The sequence below is a fragment of the Aspergillus neoniger genome (genome assembly GCF_003184625.1).
Source record: "Aspergillus neoniger CBS 115656 unplaced genomic scaffold BO87scaffold_28, whole genome shotgun sequence".
In the NCBI taxonomy this organism is placed as follows: Eukaryota; Fungi; Ascomycota; class Eurotiomycetes; order Eurotiales; family Aspergillaceae; genus Aspergillus; species Aspergillus neoniger.
The window spans coordinates 22,662-36,216 of NW_020291156.1; the positions used below are offsets into that span (position 1 = coordinate 22,662).

Sequence of the window (13,555 nt, forward strand, 5' to 3'; positions counted from 1 at the left end):
TTTAGAGAATGGACACTCTTACTAGCGAGTTGGAAAAGGGGAATACATACATTGATCAGCTTTGCGGTGCAGCTGCCGAGGACCTTGAGTACTATGAAGCCATACACATTCTAGATGAAGCAGTAACTTTCCCCTAATCGGAAATGACAGGAAATGACAGCCCAAACGAGGCAAGGTTGAGAGCATAGAATTACTGGCGTTTGCCTCCTATTGGCTCGGGTTCCGGATGTCCTCCAGGCGGGCGTTTCAGCCCTCGCCTTAGCCTGAAACCGACATTTGACTAGAGGCCTCAATTCCGAGAGAACCGAAACCATGGCCTGGACTTCATATAAAGGAAGCTTTCTCCCCTGTCCTCATTCGGAAAGCTACCTGCCTATCATTCTCTTCTCTGTATCTTATCGTTCTCTTGTTCTGACGGCACTGGTGGCCTCAAGCATTCCATTCATTATCATCATTCGATTCTACATTCACTCTTTGTATACCAACTAACTTGGCAAAGCGCTCACCATGCACGTCCTCAGCACCCTTGCCATTCTTCCCTCCGTCGCTCTCGGTGCCGTTCTGCCTGCTGCTCTACAGAGTTCCACCAAGGTCGCCAAGCGGGACTCCTGGGGAGGGAGTGTCTCGTTGGGCCCGACCAAGTCCGACATCATCAACGCCGTCACCACAATCATTCCCGGAGTCGCTCCCGCCACCCAGAATGGCGAGCTATTCCTCTGGCCAGGAATGAGCAACGGAACTGGCGACCTCATCCAGACCACGCTCGAAAGTTGGCCAAGCAACTCCTGGTGCGGTGCCACCACGGGCCAGTGGTGTGTGCGCGCCAGCATCTTCGGCTCGTTTGGACAACTGGATGGTACTGGCTCGCCCGTCAGTGCCAACGACCACGTTCGTATCGAGTACAACCTCGCTTCGGATGGAGAGACCTGGACCCAGAATGTCACCAATGCTTTGACGGGCGCTGCTCTGTCCAGCTACTCTTATGCTGCTGGTCCCTACATGACTGGGTAGGTCCACCAGTACTAATAATTGGACCTTAATTAGTATACTAATCGTGTTTGCTATCCTTGCTAGTTATGGCACCGGTACCGAATGCGACAGCGACTGCACCGGCACTGTAGCAGACCAGCTGTATCTCAACACCACCATTACCCTGCGTGAGGCGGACACCAGTTTCGGCGACACCATCGCAACCGGCGCGGGCGCCACATACACCGGTCTAACCTCCAGCGAAGGCGGCAAGGTCTGGAACATCGCCACCATCAGCATTCCTGCCATGGGCTCTCAGACCGCCGTCGCTTCATCCACTGCGTCTGTGGCTACCCACGCGACCCCTACCCCTTCAGCTGCTGGTATTGCTTCTACCGATGAGGCAACTGGCGCAGCTGCTCTCTCGGCCACTCAGGAAGCCAGCTCAGTGCCGTCCATTGCTCCTTCGGTCGCTGGATCTGGTGCTGCTGCTCCCACTCAATCCAGCTCTGGCTCTGGGTTCAAGTCTGGCGCTGCCTCCGGATATGGCTCTGCGCCGTTCCCCTCTGGATCTGCCCGTGGATCGCAATCGTACCCCCAGTCTGGTGCTCAGTCGGGCTCTAAGGCTGGCTCTGGACCCGCGCCTGGAGATGTCAACGAGCCCTGCCCTGAGTGGTAATTTAGAGAACCTTGAATGTGTGGAGATTTCTCCAGGTCAGAATCGCACATTGGGGAGGACTTCGTACAAATTCAATCATTTTCAATATTGATTTTAGCACACATACTTGACCCAGTTTCGACCAGCTTAGCCCCAGTAGGTGATCGACCCTTTTCACCTCCCAGAGCATATGTACATAGGGCTGAGGTACTAAAGTGACCGGCCTACCTTTGTACAAGGGGTTCCTGATGATGATGGCGGGTATTGAAGTAAATCACAGTTGCTTGGAAAATCTTGGCAGGCCCCGGGTTTTGAAAGGCGAACTCGCAGCATCATACTTTTCATTTGCACTAATGATGGCGTTTTCGTTAGTCATTTCTGTCTCCACCCATGTTTTCTGCATCATATGACGGGACAGCAGTTAGATGGCTTGTCAATAGATCAAGAAACACCGCGAGGTATTTTTAGCTCCGCGCGATAGTTGGGTTCAGCTCCAATGTTTCGCTGTCGAGTGAGCCTGACACAAAGCTAGTCAATGATAATCCCTTAATCACGGTCAGCCACGGCCGAAACCCTGAGTGGGGAAGTCGAAGGACCACGGGTCGGTGATATTAAGGGGGTGGAGAGCAAGCAAGAAGAACCGGCCGATATGCTTAATTTGCGTTAGTGGGTGCGGGCCAGAGGATGCGCGGGCCCAACGGTATCGTTTCACTTAAAGTGGATTCCGACGATCGTCCGGCCGTTGAGCAACTTTGAGTAATACAGTGGGCCCAATGGACCAGCACACAATAGCCAGCTGAGCGTGTTCGTTGCACCGGCCAGTACCAAGCAGTGCACCTCGATCGCACATCCCGAACGACGCGTGGTTCTCTGCGGGCTTTGGCTCTATCACAACTGCCCAGTGCGATCCCACTCCAACTTTGTTTCCGCCCTGGGGCTTATCTAGCACCGAATATATCGCTCGCTGGCTTGGCTATCACTATAGGTCTGTGCGATGATCGTGGCCTCTAAACCCCAGAAATCCTTTTCTATCCTCCGTTGCCCTTGCGTGGATACGCCCTTTTTTTCACTCTATTTTTTCTTCTCTGCTATGACTTCCCGCGGAGATGAATGCCGGAGGGTCCCCGCACAATGGAACCGGTGGAAATAGTACCACTGTCAGTCCGCTGCCCAAGCCAAGCTCTGCGGTCAACTTTGGCCCTGAGCTGTTGGCTGCTGTTTGGACAATGAGTGCATTGTCCATTATAGTTGTGGCCATGCGATCATTCGGCAATGCCAAGTTTGGCAACTTTCAAATCAGTGATATAGTCACTCTGTTGGCACTGGTCAGTGCATGAACATGTCTTCTTACAACTTCACTAACTTCTAGGGAGATAAATAGGCCCTGCTTATGATTGCCGCAGCCCTCTCAAGTGTCGCGGTAGACTATGGGTACGGAAAGACTGCCAGCTCGCTCGAGCTGCACCACGCGATGAGCTCCCTGAAGTATTCCACTATCAGTCAGGCCGTGGTAACGCTGGCTGCCACTGCCGGCCGTTTGGCCTTTATCATCTATCTTATTGAGCTGCTGGCAGCCCGAAAACTACACCGCATAATTCTATGGACCCTAGTGCCCTTGCAGGTGGTTGTCAATGTTATCAGTGTGTTCTTGCTGTTTTTTCAATGTTGGACACATGTGGAAGAATTGTTCAACCCGAGCCAAGCCACCCATTGCATGTCGCTGAAGGTTCAAATTGACTATGCTTATTTCCAGGGTGGTATGTTTCCTCTTATTGTAATTTCATTGACGAGTCTCTTCTAAACGACTTCTACAGCATTCAACTCCGCCTGCGATCTCCTTCTCGCTGCTTTCCCTATCTACATCTTCTGGCGATTCAATTGGAACGTCAGAGTCAAACTTGTGCTCGTCTCTCTTCTGAGTTTGGGAGTAGTGTGAGTAACACATCGGCCATGTATTCTTTCGTTTCCAACTAACCATTACCCAACAATCCAGAGCCATGGCCGCTTCCCTAGTCAAAACCATCGAATACCCAACCATCATGACCTCGACCAATCCACGCACCAACCACGTCACCCTTCTGCGGTGGATGTTCGTCGAAGCGGGCGTCGTGCTCATCACCGCATCAATCCCTTGTCTCCGACCGCTCATTGTCCACTGGATCAAAAAATTCATCAAACGAGCACCCACTCTACACAGGAAAATGGACAACGGCGAGGGTACGCAGAGCACGACGCTTAATGTCAGTCAAATGACGCAGGACTGGAAGAAACGGTGGATCATGCCGTATATGCAGCAGACTGAGTCGGGGGAGAACTTGGAGCAACATATCCTGGCTAGTATCTCCACGCATATATTTGCCGGGGACCGCGAGTTTCTCGATCGACATGTGCCCGGGATTGTGAAGAAGGTGGAGGTTACTATGGTAGCGGATGAGATTCCATTGACGGAGGTTGAACATACCTGACTTCATAATCCATCTTCTCATGTTTCAATTGTTTTACGTAATTTTAGGTTTGCCCTGCTGGTCATGGTAACTATGTAGATTTATATCTCGCCATTGCTTTGGGGGTTCCCACATAATTGCCACTACCAAGATATTAGTTAAGATAGCTCCAAGAGTCAAGATGGAATGTGACAAGATGTGATGAAATACTTGGCATGGCTCCGTCTCGCGCCCACTGCAGCGGCTAATAGCGGCACCGGGTAAATATGATGTTCAGTAGGTGAACTGATTTGCCAATAGGAGTCTGGTGGAATTTAACTTTATGCATAATTACTTTTGATCCTACAGGATTTCGTAATCATATGTTATTATCAGATACGGATAGCTTTCTTTATGAACATGAAAGTGTTATTAATGTCACTTGGAAGATAATTTCCAATTCTGCCAAGTCGACCGTTATATAAGGAGTCGTCCAAAATTGACATATATGGACGACTAAAGATATACCTCGGCTATCTCTGTATCAACATTCACGACATACGTCGATCTTTATAGTGAATATCGACGTTCATCCGTTATACTTTACTCGTTGGATGGGAGATCACAGTAGCGGGCGGCCGCTATTAGCCGCCGCCAATTCTTACTACAGACTAGCACCGACACGGCGTCATGCAGGCTTACAGCTTGCTGCTTACGTTGGAATATTTTGCCCTCGTAGTGGCTTATAGCCTTACCACCAGTGCAGATATATTCGCCCTCACCGTATACCACATACCAATGAGGGATATATTTACCCCAGTCGATTCTCCTCAATTCGACCATCACAAAACCGAACAAACCACAGCCTCTTGGCAACAACATCACACAGTCTAGTACCACCTACCTACAACACACCCAACATGGCTACAGCCACCGCAGCAGCCAACGCCACCGGCCCTCAAGCACTCAAGGACCCAATCGTGTCCATCAAACCAACAAGCGCCACTCGCCCGCCCACAACCCGCACAACATACACCCTCAACACGGGCGCCAAAATCCCCGCTCTCGGAATTGGCACTTTCCAAGACCCCGACTCTCAGGAAGACACTGTCTGCCAAGTCCTGCAACATGGTATGCGGCTTATTGACACAGCGCGTGTCTACGGCGTAGAGAAGCAAGTCGGCAGAGGAATCAAGAAAAGCGGCGTCCCGCGCGAGGAGATCTTCCTTGGCACTAAGCTCTGGTGCAACGATTTCCATCCCGATGATGTCGAGCGCGCGGTGGATGATTCTTTGCGGGATTTGGATACACTCTATGTTGATCTGCTGTTGATGCATTACCCGTGCACTTTTAAGCGGGGTGAAGATCGGTTCCCTCGTGATGCGGAGGGGAGAATGATTCATGGGGAGACTACGTTTGTGGATACGTGGAGAGCCTTGGAGAAGGTGGTCGAGACGGGAAAGGTGAAGGCCATTGGGGTATCGAATTTTAGTAAGGGTGAGATTGAGACGTTGCTTAGGGAGACTTCTACTGTAAGTAACCTTCTTTTCCTTTTGTTTTGATGATTAGGCGTAACTGATAACTGCAGGTCCCCGCCGTGCACCAGATGGAAGTCCATCCCTACCTCCAGCAGAAAGGCTTCAACGAATGGCTTCGCGAAAAGGGCATCCACGTCGTTCAGTTCAGTCCTCTAGGTAACATGAACGACTTCTACCGTCAGGCAGGATGGTCGAAGGAAATCGCGCACATGATGCGGGTTATTGATCAGCCCATTCTCAAAGCAATCGGTCAGAAGTATGGCAAGAGTCCTGTGCAGGTTGTTCTTGCGTGGGGAATCAACAGTGGCCGTTCGGTCATCCCAAAAACTGTGATCGATTGGCAGATCGAGGAGAATTTGGCAGCTGACTTCGAGCTCGATGCGGAGGATATGGCTCAGATTGCTACTCTGGATGCGAAGGCGCGGTTCAATGACCCGAGTTTTGATTATGAGTGGCGATTGTATAGTGATTTGGAAGGGATCGATGGTACTGTCAAGGGGAGGACGCACTAGGAGCTAGTAGTACGGGGTATCATATCACTTTTCCTGAGAGAGCTTATTGATTTTAGTAGCATGATTTGCGCGAATTTTGAATGGAATGAAATGAATATGTGATTGCTTATGAAACATGGGGCATCCGACTGAAGCTGCAAGATTCCTTTGCTTTGTCTACATGAAACAAAAGCGCTTCACATGGTTATGATATGTCTGAATAGTTGCACGCGACACCGCAATAAAAGACCTCGTTTCGCGCGCAAGGTAGAGCGTTTGACGGTTTCATCCACTCGGTAGTCTATGAAAACAAACAAATGGGAAGAAAATCAGACTGTATTAGAGCACTACATGGATCCTCTAGTAAACGAACTCAACAACATGAAACCTAGAAAACAAGACCTCGCCGCGAAGATTTATTTTCAACAAACTGTTCAAGTCAGTATCACGCCTAAACCTGGAAAGAACAATGAAACACTTACTTCCAATCACCCCATTCACTGGAATATCAATCGAAGTCGTGTAGCTAGCAGCATCACTCAGCAGATACACATAAGCACCCCCCAGCTCCTGCACCTCCGCCAGCCGGGGAAATCCTCCGTAATATTTGAGTTGCTGCTCCCAGTCGGGCTGCTGTGGTACCCAATATGTCATGGCAGTCTTTACCAAACCTGGCGAAACACTGTTTACCCGGATGCCATACTGAGCCCATTCCATAGCCAGCGTGTGAGTCATGTTTCGAACGCCGGCCTTGGAAGCGCCATACGGAGTGGATGGGACGCGCTGGCACATCGTAAGCCATGAGTACATCCCAGACAATAAACAACAACAAACCTTATTCGGTCGGTACGAAGCCATCGACGCAGTGAAAACAATCGACCCCTTAATTCCGAGCTTGATAAACGAACGCGCTGCAGCACGAGCACTATAAAATGCTCCGAACAGGTTCACGTTGAAAAGAGTCTCAATCTCCTCCTTGGTGAAATCCAGAGCAGCTTTGTGGTGGGTGCGACCGGCGTTGACTACCATACCGTGCAGCGCGCCAGCCTCTTCGATGATCTTGTCGATGGCTGCAGTGATAGTGGCTTCCTCTGTTACATTTGCGCTAATGGCCCTGAGTTGCCCTGGGTAGCGCTTTTCCAGGGCGACGAAGTCCTCCCCTGTCTCGCCGATGTCGATCGAGTAGACTTTGGCAGCACCGTTGGTGAGACAGCATTCTGCGATACCGAGGCCGATTCCACGATTGGCGCCGGTTACTGGCGAAAGATTAGAGGTGTATCACAGCCGTGTCTGTTGAGCACCTACTTGCGATAACCTTTCCTCCGAGGCTGACCTGGGTCTGGACAGCGCTGGCCTGGGGTGCTTCTTTGGAGTCCGAGGAAGTCATTGCGATGATATCAGTATGATTGATAAGATAGTGATAATGTCTTCAAACAATAATGATTTTACATTGTATAAGGCATTTACTTTTAATTTATAACATGTTTTGATCATCTGCTGGTACTTGATCACTCGAGTCGGGGATCCCCCGAGACGCGGAGAGGCGGGGAAGCGCGGGGATGCATTGCCTCGAGACGGGAACAACGATTGCATTGCATGACTTGAAAAGGTGCTCCGGTCACTATATTGCACAAGAAACTGTATTATTCTTCGGACGGCTCATTTGGGAACAATTCTCTGCAATGGCTCTACCGGCCTGCAATCTGCTCAAAGGCAAAACAGCTGCCATCACCGGCGGAACCACAGGAATCGGCCGCGCGATCGCATTGGCATACATCACCCAAGGCTGCAATGTCGCGGTCAACCATCTCGGCCTCCCCCAGGATGAAGAGCATCGGCACAGTCTGCTCGATGAAGTTAAATCCATCCAACAAAGCGGAATCGCAGCTGGCAATATCCTCGAGATTCCTGGTGATGTGACCGCCCCGGAAACCAGCATAAACCTTGTCAAAGGAAGCCGTCTCTCAATGGGGCAAGCTGGATATTTTCGTTGCCAATGCTGGTGTGTTCAAGCAAGCTGAATTCCTCCAGTGAGACTATTATTCCAACAGCGAAATACAGAAGACTGGCAGCTAACTCATCCAGAATTGAATCCTCTCTCCTCGATCACAGCGTCGACGTCAACATCAAAGGCTGCTTCTACTCCTGTCAAGCAGCTGCCCGGCAGATGGTCAAGCAGGGCCACGGTGGCTCCATCATCGGTATCTCTTCCGTCAGCGCACTGGTTGGTGGAGGCCTTCAGACCCACTATACCCCCACTAAGGCCGCTGTGTTCTCCATGATGCAGTCTATGGCTATTTCACTTGGCAAGGATCGTGTCAGATGCAATGCTCTTATGCCAGGTACTATTGCGACTCAATTGGCTGATCATGATATGAAGAACCCTACTAAGAAGGCTGCACTCGAGGCGCGCATTCCGCTGGGGCGGATCGGGAGCCCGGACGATATGGCTGGTCCAGCGGTGTTCCTGGCTTGCGAGGAGATGAGTCGATATGTCAATGCCACGGGGTTGTTGGCGGATGGTGGGATGTTTAGTAACTTGCAATAGATTGGTCTGGAAATAGTGTCTTGCAGTTATCTGGTACTATATCCTAGTTCACAAATTTCATTACTGTCTGGTATGTGTTATAAATGTAGCCAGCTCTTGAAAGTAGTAGTTGTAAGCTACCAACCATCACTCTCTGTAAATGCTCGCAAAAAAGGGATGGTGAATCATTGCTAAGCTTAATGTATGCACTCTAAAAATTTAACTATATCATATTTCGATTCAACTGTGTTTCACGCCTTACCCGCAGACCCGCAAATCTCCATCCACTTCGCAGTCAAATCTGCCACTTTCTGAATCCCTTCCTCAATCAGCTGGGTATGTGGTATCTTCCCCACGTTATCTCGAAGATGATCATAGTAATCATCCAACACAAGCCGGTTCACATTGATCTTGGCCACTCCAGCCGCCACGCAGCGTTGTATCAGCTCGGGCGGAAACCCATTCGTACCATGAATCGCCAAACATATTCTCCCATTGACCTGACTGCGAATCTTCTCAAACCTGGCACAGTGAGTCAGCAAGTTGATTGTTCCAATCATCACGAGTAACGGCCAAACTCACCGCTCAAAATCCAACTGCGGGCCACGGGGACCATATTCGCCATGGACATTGCCAATAGCCGGAGCAAGCACATCCACGCCCGTATCAATAAACTCATCCACCTCTTCTGCAGTGGTCATACAGGCCTCCAGCCCTGCCGTATCCATGACCCCGTCTTCACCTCCTTCAATACGCCCCGGCTCAGCTTCGGTGACTTTCTGGCGCTCATTGCAGTATCGCACCAGTTTGCGAGTCTTTCGCAGATTGACCTCCTTCTCATGGTGGGACATGTCTACCATAATACTGTCGAATGGCATATCCGCCGCCTGCTTGATGATGTCTTCCGACTGAGCATGGTCGAGGTGGATGCTGATAGGCACCGTCGCACGACTGACCGCATCTGCAGCGGTACGCACAATCAAGCCATCCGTTGCTTTGACAGCCCATGGGAAGAATTGTATGATGAGAGGCGAGCGCGCTGTTTCGGCTGCTCGGATGTATCCCAGGATTTGTTCGAGGTTGTAGGCGATGACAGCGATGACGCCGTATCCGCCGGCATGGGCATTGCGCAGAATGCGCCTGTGGCGGTTTTCTTCTTTCCAGGACATCGTTGCGAGGTGCACTGAATTATTCAGTTGGATGCGGTTGTCATACCATGGATGCTTGTCTTGATCGACGTTCTTATACTCTTCGGAGATGGATACTCGGTGGGGTGGAGATGGCCTCGAGACGAGGACCGGAGTTACCCCGATTCCCCAGTTTCTCTCCCCATCTTTCCCCTCCATTGTTCTGTTTGCCACTTTTTATACTCACTGAACACTGACTATATTTCTTGTTCTGATCACCTACATACAAGCACACTATCTTCGCAATCTAATCAGCGTGACGAAATATCTCACCATGACCGACAGCGAAATAACAGGGTTCCAATCCCACCACAAAGACTTCGACGCAATCACCGGCCCAACCCCCACCCTGGAACTATTAGCAGAACATCGAGACTACCCCTTTGCACACGAAGCCGGAATCTACATCGCTGAAACAAACAACCTCTGGATCACCAGCAACCGATGCCTCGATCCAAATGGTAGTAAAAGCGAGCAAAAAGTCTACATCACCCGCGTTGACCTGAACACCAACCCCATCACCTACGAGGAAATCCCCACCGAGATACCTATGGGAAATGGCGGCATCAACTACGGGAGAGATCACATTCTCATCTGCGGACAGGGGTCCATGACCCAGCCTAGTGGGTTGTATCAGATGTCCATCACTGCTCCGTACACAACGGAGCTGCTCAAGGGGGATTTCTTCGGCCGGCCGTTCAACTCGGTCAATGACGTGGTGGTGCATACCGATGGCTCCATTTGGTTTACGGATCCTATATATGGCTACAGGCATGAGTATCGTCCGGAACCGTGTTTACCGTGTCAGGTGTATCGGTGGTGTCCGCGCGAAGGGACTACTCGCGCTATGGCTGATGGGTTTGGGATGCCGAATGGGATTTGTTTCTCCCCGGATGAGAAGACGGTTTATATCACAGATACAGACCGTTTGCATGGGGATGGTACGGTGTTTGATCATCGGGTATCTTCAATGTATGCGAAAGGTTTTCATTATTATATTGTCATTGGGATGTCCACTGATTAGTGTTGTGTAGCTATGCCTTCGACGTGTCCACGATACATGGACAGCCGTTTCTCACCAACCGTCGACTCTTTGCCATGGCCGATCACGGTATTCCTGATGGGATCAAGTGCGATCTGAATGGAAATGTGTATAGTGGTTGCGGTGATGGTATCCACGTCTGGTCGCCAGGTGGAGTTCTCCTCGGTCGCATCCCTATCGACGGCGGGGTAGCCAACTTCTGCTTTGGCCGAAACGGGGAGATCTTTGCGCTGAATGAGCACCGCTTATGGAGGGTCCAGCTCAGAGCTGGAGTCAAGGGAGCATTACTTGGTCTGTAGACTGGCTAAGTAGTGATCAACCATGTTATGAGGCAGCACCGGCCCGGATAAACCCTTTCCCACCAGTAGCGGCTTTAGCATCCTGGCTTTCCCAAAGCTCCTGTAGCTCCACTCCTAATGATCTAACCGGCCAGCCAGTTCTTGCTCGACAAGATTTGAGCAGCTCCAGAATATCGTCCCGAGCACGCTTCTCTTGCGTAAAAATTCCTGCTGCGATGGGTCAGTCACGTGAAAGACACTCAGCGAGCCTTACCTTTACAGTAGGCGGATGAGTTGGTAACGTCTACCTATTACATACCCATGAATACAGCTTGAGATGACATCAAACTAGACGCATGATCCCTTAAGGTCATAGCAATCCCACAGATATCGTCCACGTAGTGCTTGATGGCACTTTGACGTTCGAGGTACTGGTCCAGTCCTCCCATACTTGGCTCATGCGCCAGTAAGAGAATGCATGACGCGCTGAAGAACTGAACTGCCAGTCCTACAACACAAATCAGTCAGTGTACCTCGTCAATTCAACATCTGTTTCTGGCGTTAAACATACCAAACGCAGCAGGACGAATCCAAATCGGCCGAAAGTACGACGAATACTCGCTTGCACCTAGCGGTAGGGGCGAGAACTCCACGGTTCGGTGCTGTCGCCAATCCTCAAGCATGGCACGAAGCCGGTTAGCATCTTCAACTCGACGCCGTCTGTTCTCTTCAGTTGTGGTCTCTGCGCAATAACTAATCACCTTTGCAGTAATATAAATAGCACGCATAGCAAGCTCGTGCGGCAACAGCGCAGAGAGGGGTTTCTGCGGAACCCAGAATGTCAATGTTTTGCGTTTCTCGCGGAACGCAGCCCAGATGTCCTGGCAGAGCCAGGCCCACCATACAGCGGAGTGTAGGCCGCCAGACTCGCCGTGGATTGTCTGGGACCTTTGTATGAGGAAGACGCCTTCGAGGTGCCGTTCCCAGTCGTTGGTGGAGTTGTCGAGCATTTCGTAGGCGGAGATTATCAGTGCTGTTGCAAGGAGTTCTAGGCTGGTTTTGTAGCTGAAGAATCGCATGGCTCGCTGGACGTAGTGCAGTGTTTGGTAGTAGTATTGTAGAGCCGCAGCTTCTTTGTTCGGCATGTTTTCTTGATCTAGACGGGGATTGAGTGCTAGGTGCCGGAATGCGAGGGCGAGGATGGCATTCATGAGTCCAGCATTATGTATCTTGGCAAGTTGTCAGTCTGCTAATATATCATTCCAACTGACAGCAATGGGTGGCTTACGGCCAAGTGCGCGACAAATGTAGATAATTGGCTGGTAGGATCGAAGAGATCGAGCTGTTAAAGAGGTATTAGGCTATCTCGTTAATCTTTGGAACAGAAGTATATGTATGCTAACCCAAGGGCACACTTGATTTATGAAGTGTTCGAACAAGGCATGTTCGGTAGGCAGGAGCTTAATTGCCTCCCGTGACTGCCAAATTAGTTCCTCCTCTACCGCACTACCTTCTTGATGACCTGTTGGGCAATTGCTCGCGCTAGAGTCAAGAGTGCTATCGAGCACCTGTGTCGCATATTGCAGCGAATAGGGCTGGCTCAGACCATCGATATTCAAGTGATCGACTGGCTGGTTTTGAGTGCAGTGGGAATTATTTACAGAGGGCAGCTGCGGGCTGTCCCTTGCAGCATCACTCGCCAATAGGCCAAACCATCTCACTGCGGCAAAAGATGCGTTTGAGGGAGACAGATAGTTATGTTGAAAGGCGATGGGACTCTGGCTGAGAGGCAAGTCATTTCCCGTTAGGTGGTCCAGAACCGCTGACGGAGGGGAATTGGTCTCTGCATCTGAACAGCTCCAGGCCGCACCTGGTGGCTCATGTCGTTCGTAGGATGTTATTTCTGTGGAGACGTTATGCAACACATGAGCGCTGGCTTGTTTCGGAGATGCTGTTGCATCTTGGTCTGACACCGGAACAGCAGCGTCAATGGCCCGGTCGGAGGCTAGGCTGTCATTACTGCGACGGCCTGATGCGGGATATTCACAGGTCTTGTCCTTTTTGACGCAAGGACCACATATCGGCTTGACTTCATCGCACTTCAGATGTCGCTTACGACATGTTATGCTGCATCCATTATATTAAAACGTGTACCGCGTCTTCGGCACGGGTCACTCACCATCCATTCTTAGTCCGTAACCCGCGGCCGCGAGACTTGCGTATGCGTGGCCGTCCATAGGGCAATTGAGAAGCCATGATTGGGATACCATATGGCCATGCGTTGCAAATATCATCGGGGCCATAATCTGGATCCATTTTCGCTCATCCAGAGAAAAGTGTCCCCGAGACGGGACACATGCTGAATGTCGATCCATTCCATCCTCATTCCTTGCTGATTCCACGTGATCCCCCGCATTACCCCGCGCCCTATGGGATCGACAA

At 50.7% G+C, this 13,555-nt stretch overlaps 8 protein-coding genes across 8 annotated transcripts; 5 read left to right on the forward strand and 3 right to left on the reverse strand.

The window, feature by feature from the left end:
- Positions 1–507: 507 nt before the first annotated feature.
- On the forward strand, positions 508–1,648 carry BO87DRAFT_364485 (uncharacterized protein; the record flags this gene model as incomplete). Its single annotated transcript, XM_025621747.1, has 2 exons — positions 508–1,007; positions 1,075–1,648. The coding sequence occupies 2 exons, from the start codon at positions 508–510 to the stop codon at positions 1,646–1,648; spliced, it is 1,074 nt and encodes a 357-aa protein (XP_025476978.1).
- Positions 1,649–2,733: 1,085 nt separating this feature from the next.
- Positions 2,734–4,092, forward strand: BO87DRAFT_364487 (uncharacterized protein; the record flags this gene model as incomplete). The annotated part of the gene is made up of 4 exons (XM_025621748.1): positions 2,734–2,952; positions 3,009–3,384; positions 3,442–3,559; positions 3,621–4,092. 4 exons carry the CDS (start codon positions 2,734–2,736, stop codon positions 4,090–4,092), a joined length of 1,185 nt encoding a protein of 394 aa, XP_025476979.1.
- Positions 4,093–4,859: 767 nt separating this feature from the next.
- On the forward strand, positions 4,860–6,399 carry BO87DRAFT_461281 (aldo/keto reductase). The gene is made up of 2 exons (XM_025629073.1): positions 4,860–5,582; positions 5,639–6,399. Exons 1-2 carry the CDS (start codon positions 4,971–4,973, stop codon positions 6,098–6,100), a joined length of 1,074 nt encoding a protein of 357 aa, XP_025476980.1. The 5' UTR covers positions 4,860–4,970; the 3' UTR covers positions 6,101–6,399.
- Positions 6,400–6,501: 102 nt separating this feature from the next.
- On the reverse strand, positions 6,502–7,493 carry BO87DRAFT_418012 (short chain alcohol dehydrogenase; the record flags this gene model as incomplete). Its single annotated transcript, XM_025626847.1, has 4 exons — positions 7,385–7,493; positions 6,914–7,335; positions 6,562–6,862; positions 6,502–6,509 (listed from the first exon to the last, which is right to left on the reverse strand). The coding sequence occupies exons 1-4, from the start codon at positions 7,464–7,466 to the stop codon at positions 6,502–6,504; spliced, it is 813 nt and encodes a 270-aa protein (XP_025476981.1). The 5' UTR covers positions 7,467–7,493.
- A 258-nt stretch (positions 7,494–7,751) lies between these two features.
- BO87DRAFT_408805 (SDR family NAD(P)-dependent oxidoreductase) lies at positions 7,752–8,627 on the forward strand (the record flags this gene model as incomplete). The annotated part of the gene is made up of 3 exons (XM_025626192.1): positions 7,752–8,025; positions 8,057–8,109; positions 8,165–8,627. Exons 1-3 carry the CDS (start codon positions 7,762–7,764, stop codon positions 8,625–8,627), a joined length of 780 nt encoding a protein of 259 aa, XP_025476982.1. The 5' UTR covers positions 7,752–7,761.
- A 230-nt stretch (positions 8,628–8,857) lies between these two features.
- BO87DRAFT_408806 (class II fructose-bisphosphate aldolase) lies at positions 8,858–9,775 on the reverse strand (the record flags this gene model as incomplete). Its single annotated transcript, XM_025626193.1, has 2 exons — positions 8,858–9,128; positions 9,189–9,775. The coding sequence occupies 2 exons, from the start codon at positions 9,773–9,775 to the stop codon at positions 8,858–8,860; spliced, it is 858 nt and encodes a 285-aa protein (XP_025476983.1).
- Positions 9,776–10,067: 292 nt separating this feature from the next.
- BO87DRAFT_418015 (SMP-30/gluconolactonase/LRE family protein) lies at positions 10,068–11,134 on the forward strand (the record flags this gene model as incomplete). The annotated part of the gene is made up of 2 exons (XM_025626848.1): positions 10,068–10,765; positions 10,828–11,134. 2 exons carry the CDS (start codon positions 10,068–10,070, stop codon positions 11,132–11,134), a joined length of 1,005 nt encoding a protein of 334 aa, XP_025476984.1.
- A 25-nt stretch (positions 11,135–11,159) lies between these two features.
- On the reverse strand, positions 11,160–13,429 carry BO87DRAFT_399327 (Zn(II)2Cys6 transcription factor; the record flags this gene model as incomplete). The annotated part of the gene is made up of 6 exons (XM_025625431.1): positions 11,160–11,341; positions 11,433–11,621; positions 11,685–12,342; positions 12,402–12,455; positions 12,529–13,240; positions 13,293–13,429. 6 exons carry the CDS (start codon positions 13,427–13,429, stop codon positions 11,160–11,162), a joined length of 1,932 nt encoding a protein of 643 aa, XP_025476985.1.
- Between the last annotated feature and the right edge of the window lie 126 nt (positions 13,430–13,555).

Coding starts and splice junctions, on each gene's coding strand:
- BO87DRAFT_461281 (XM_025629073.1), top strand. CDS start 4,971: ATGGCTACAGCCACCGCAGCAGCCAACGCCACCGGCCCTCAAGCACTC. Junction 5,583..5,638: donor TGCTTAGGGAGACTTCTACT/GTAAGTAACCTT, acceptor TGATAACTGCAG/GTCCCCGCCGTGCACCAGAT.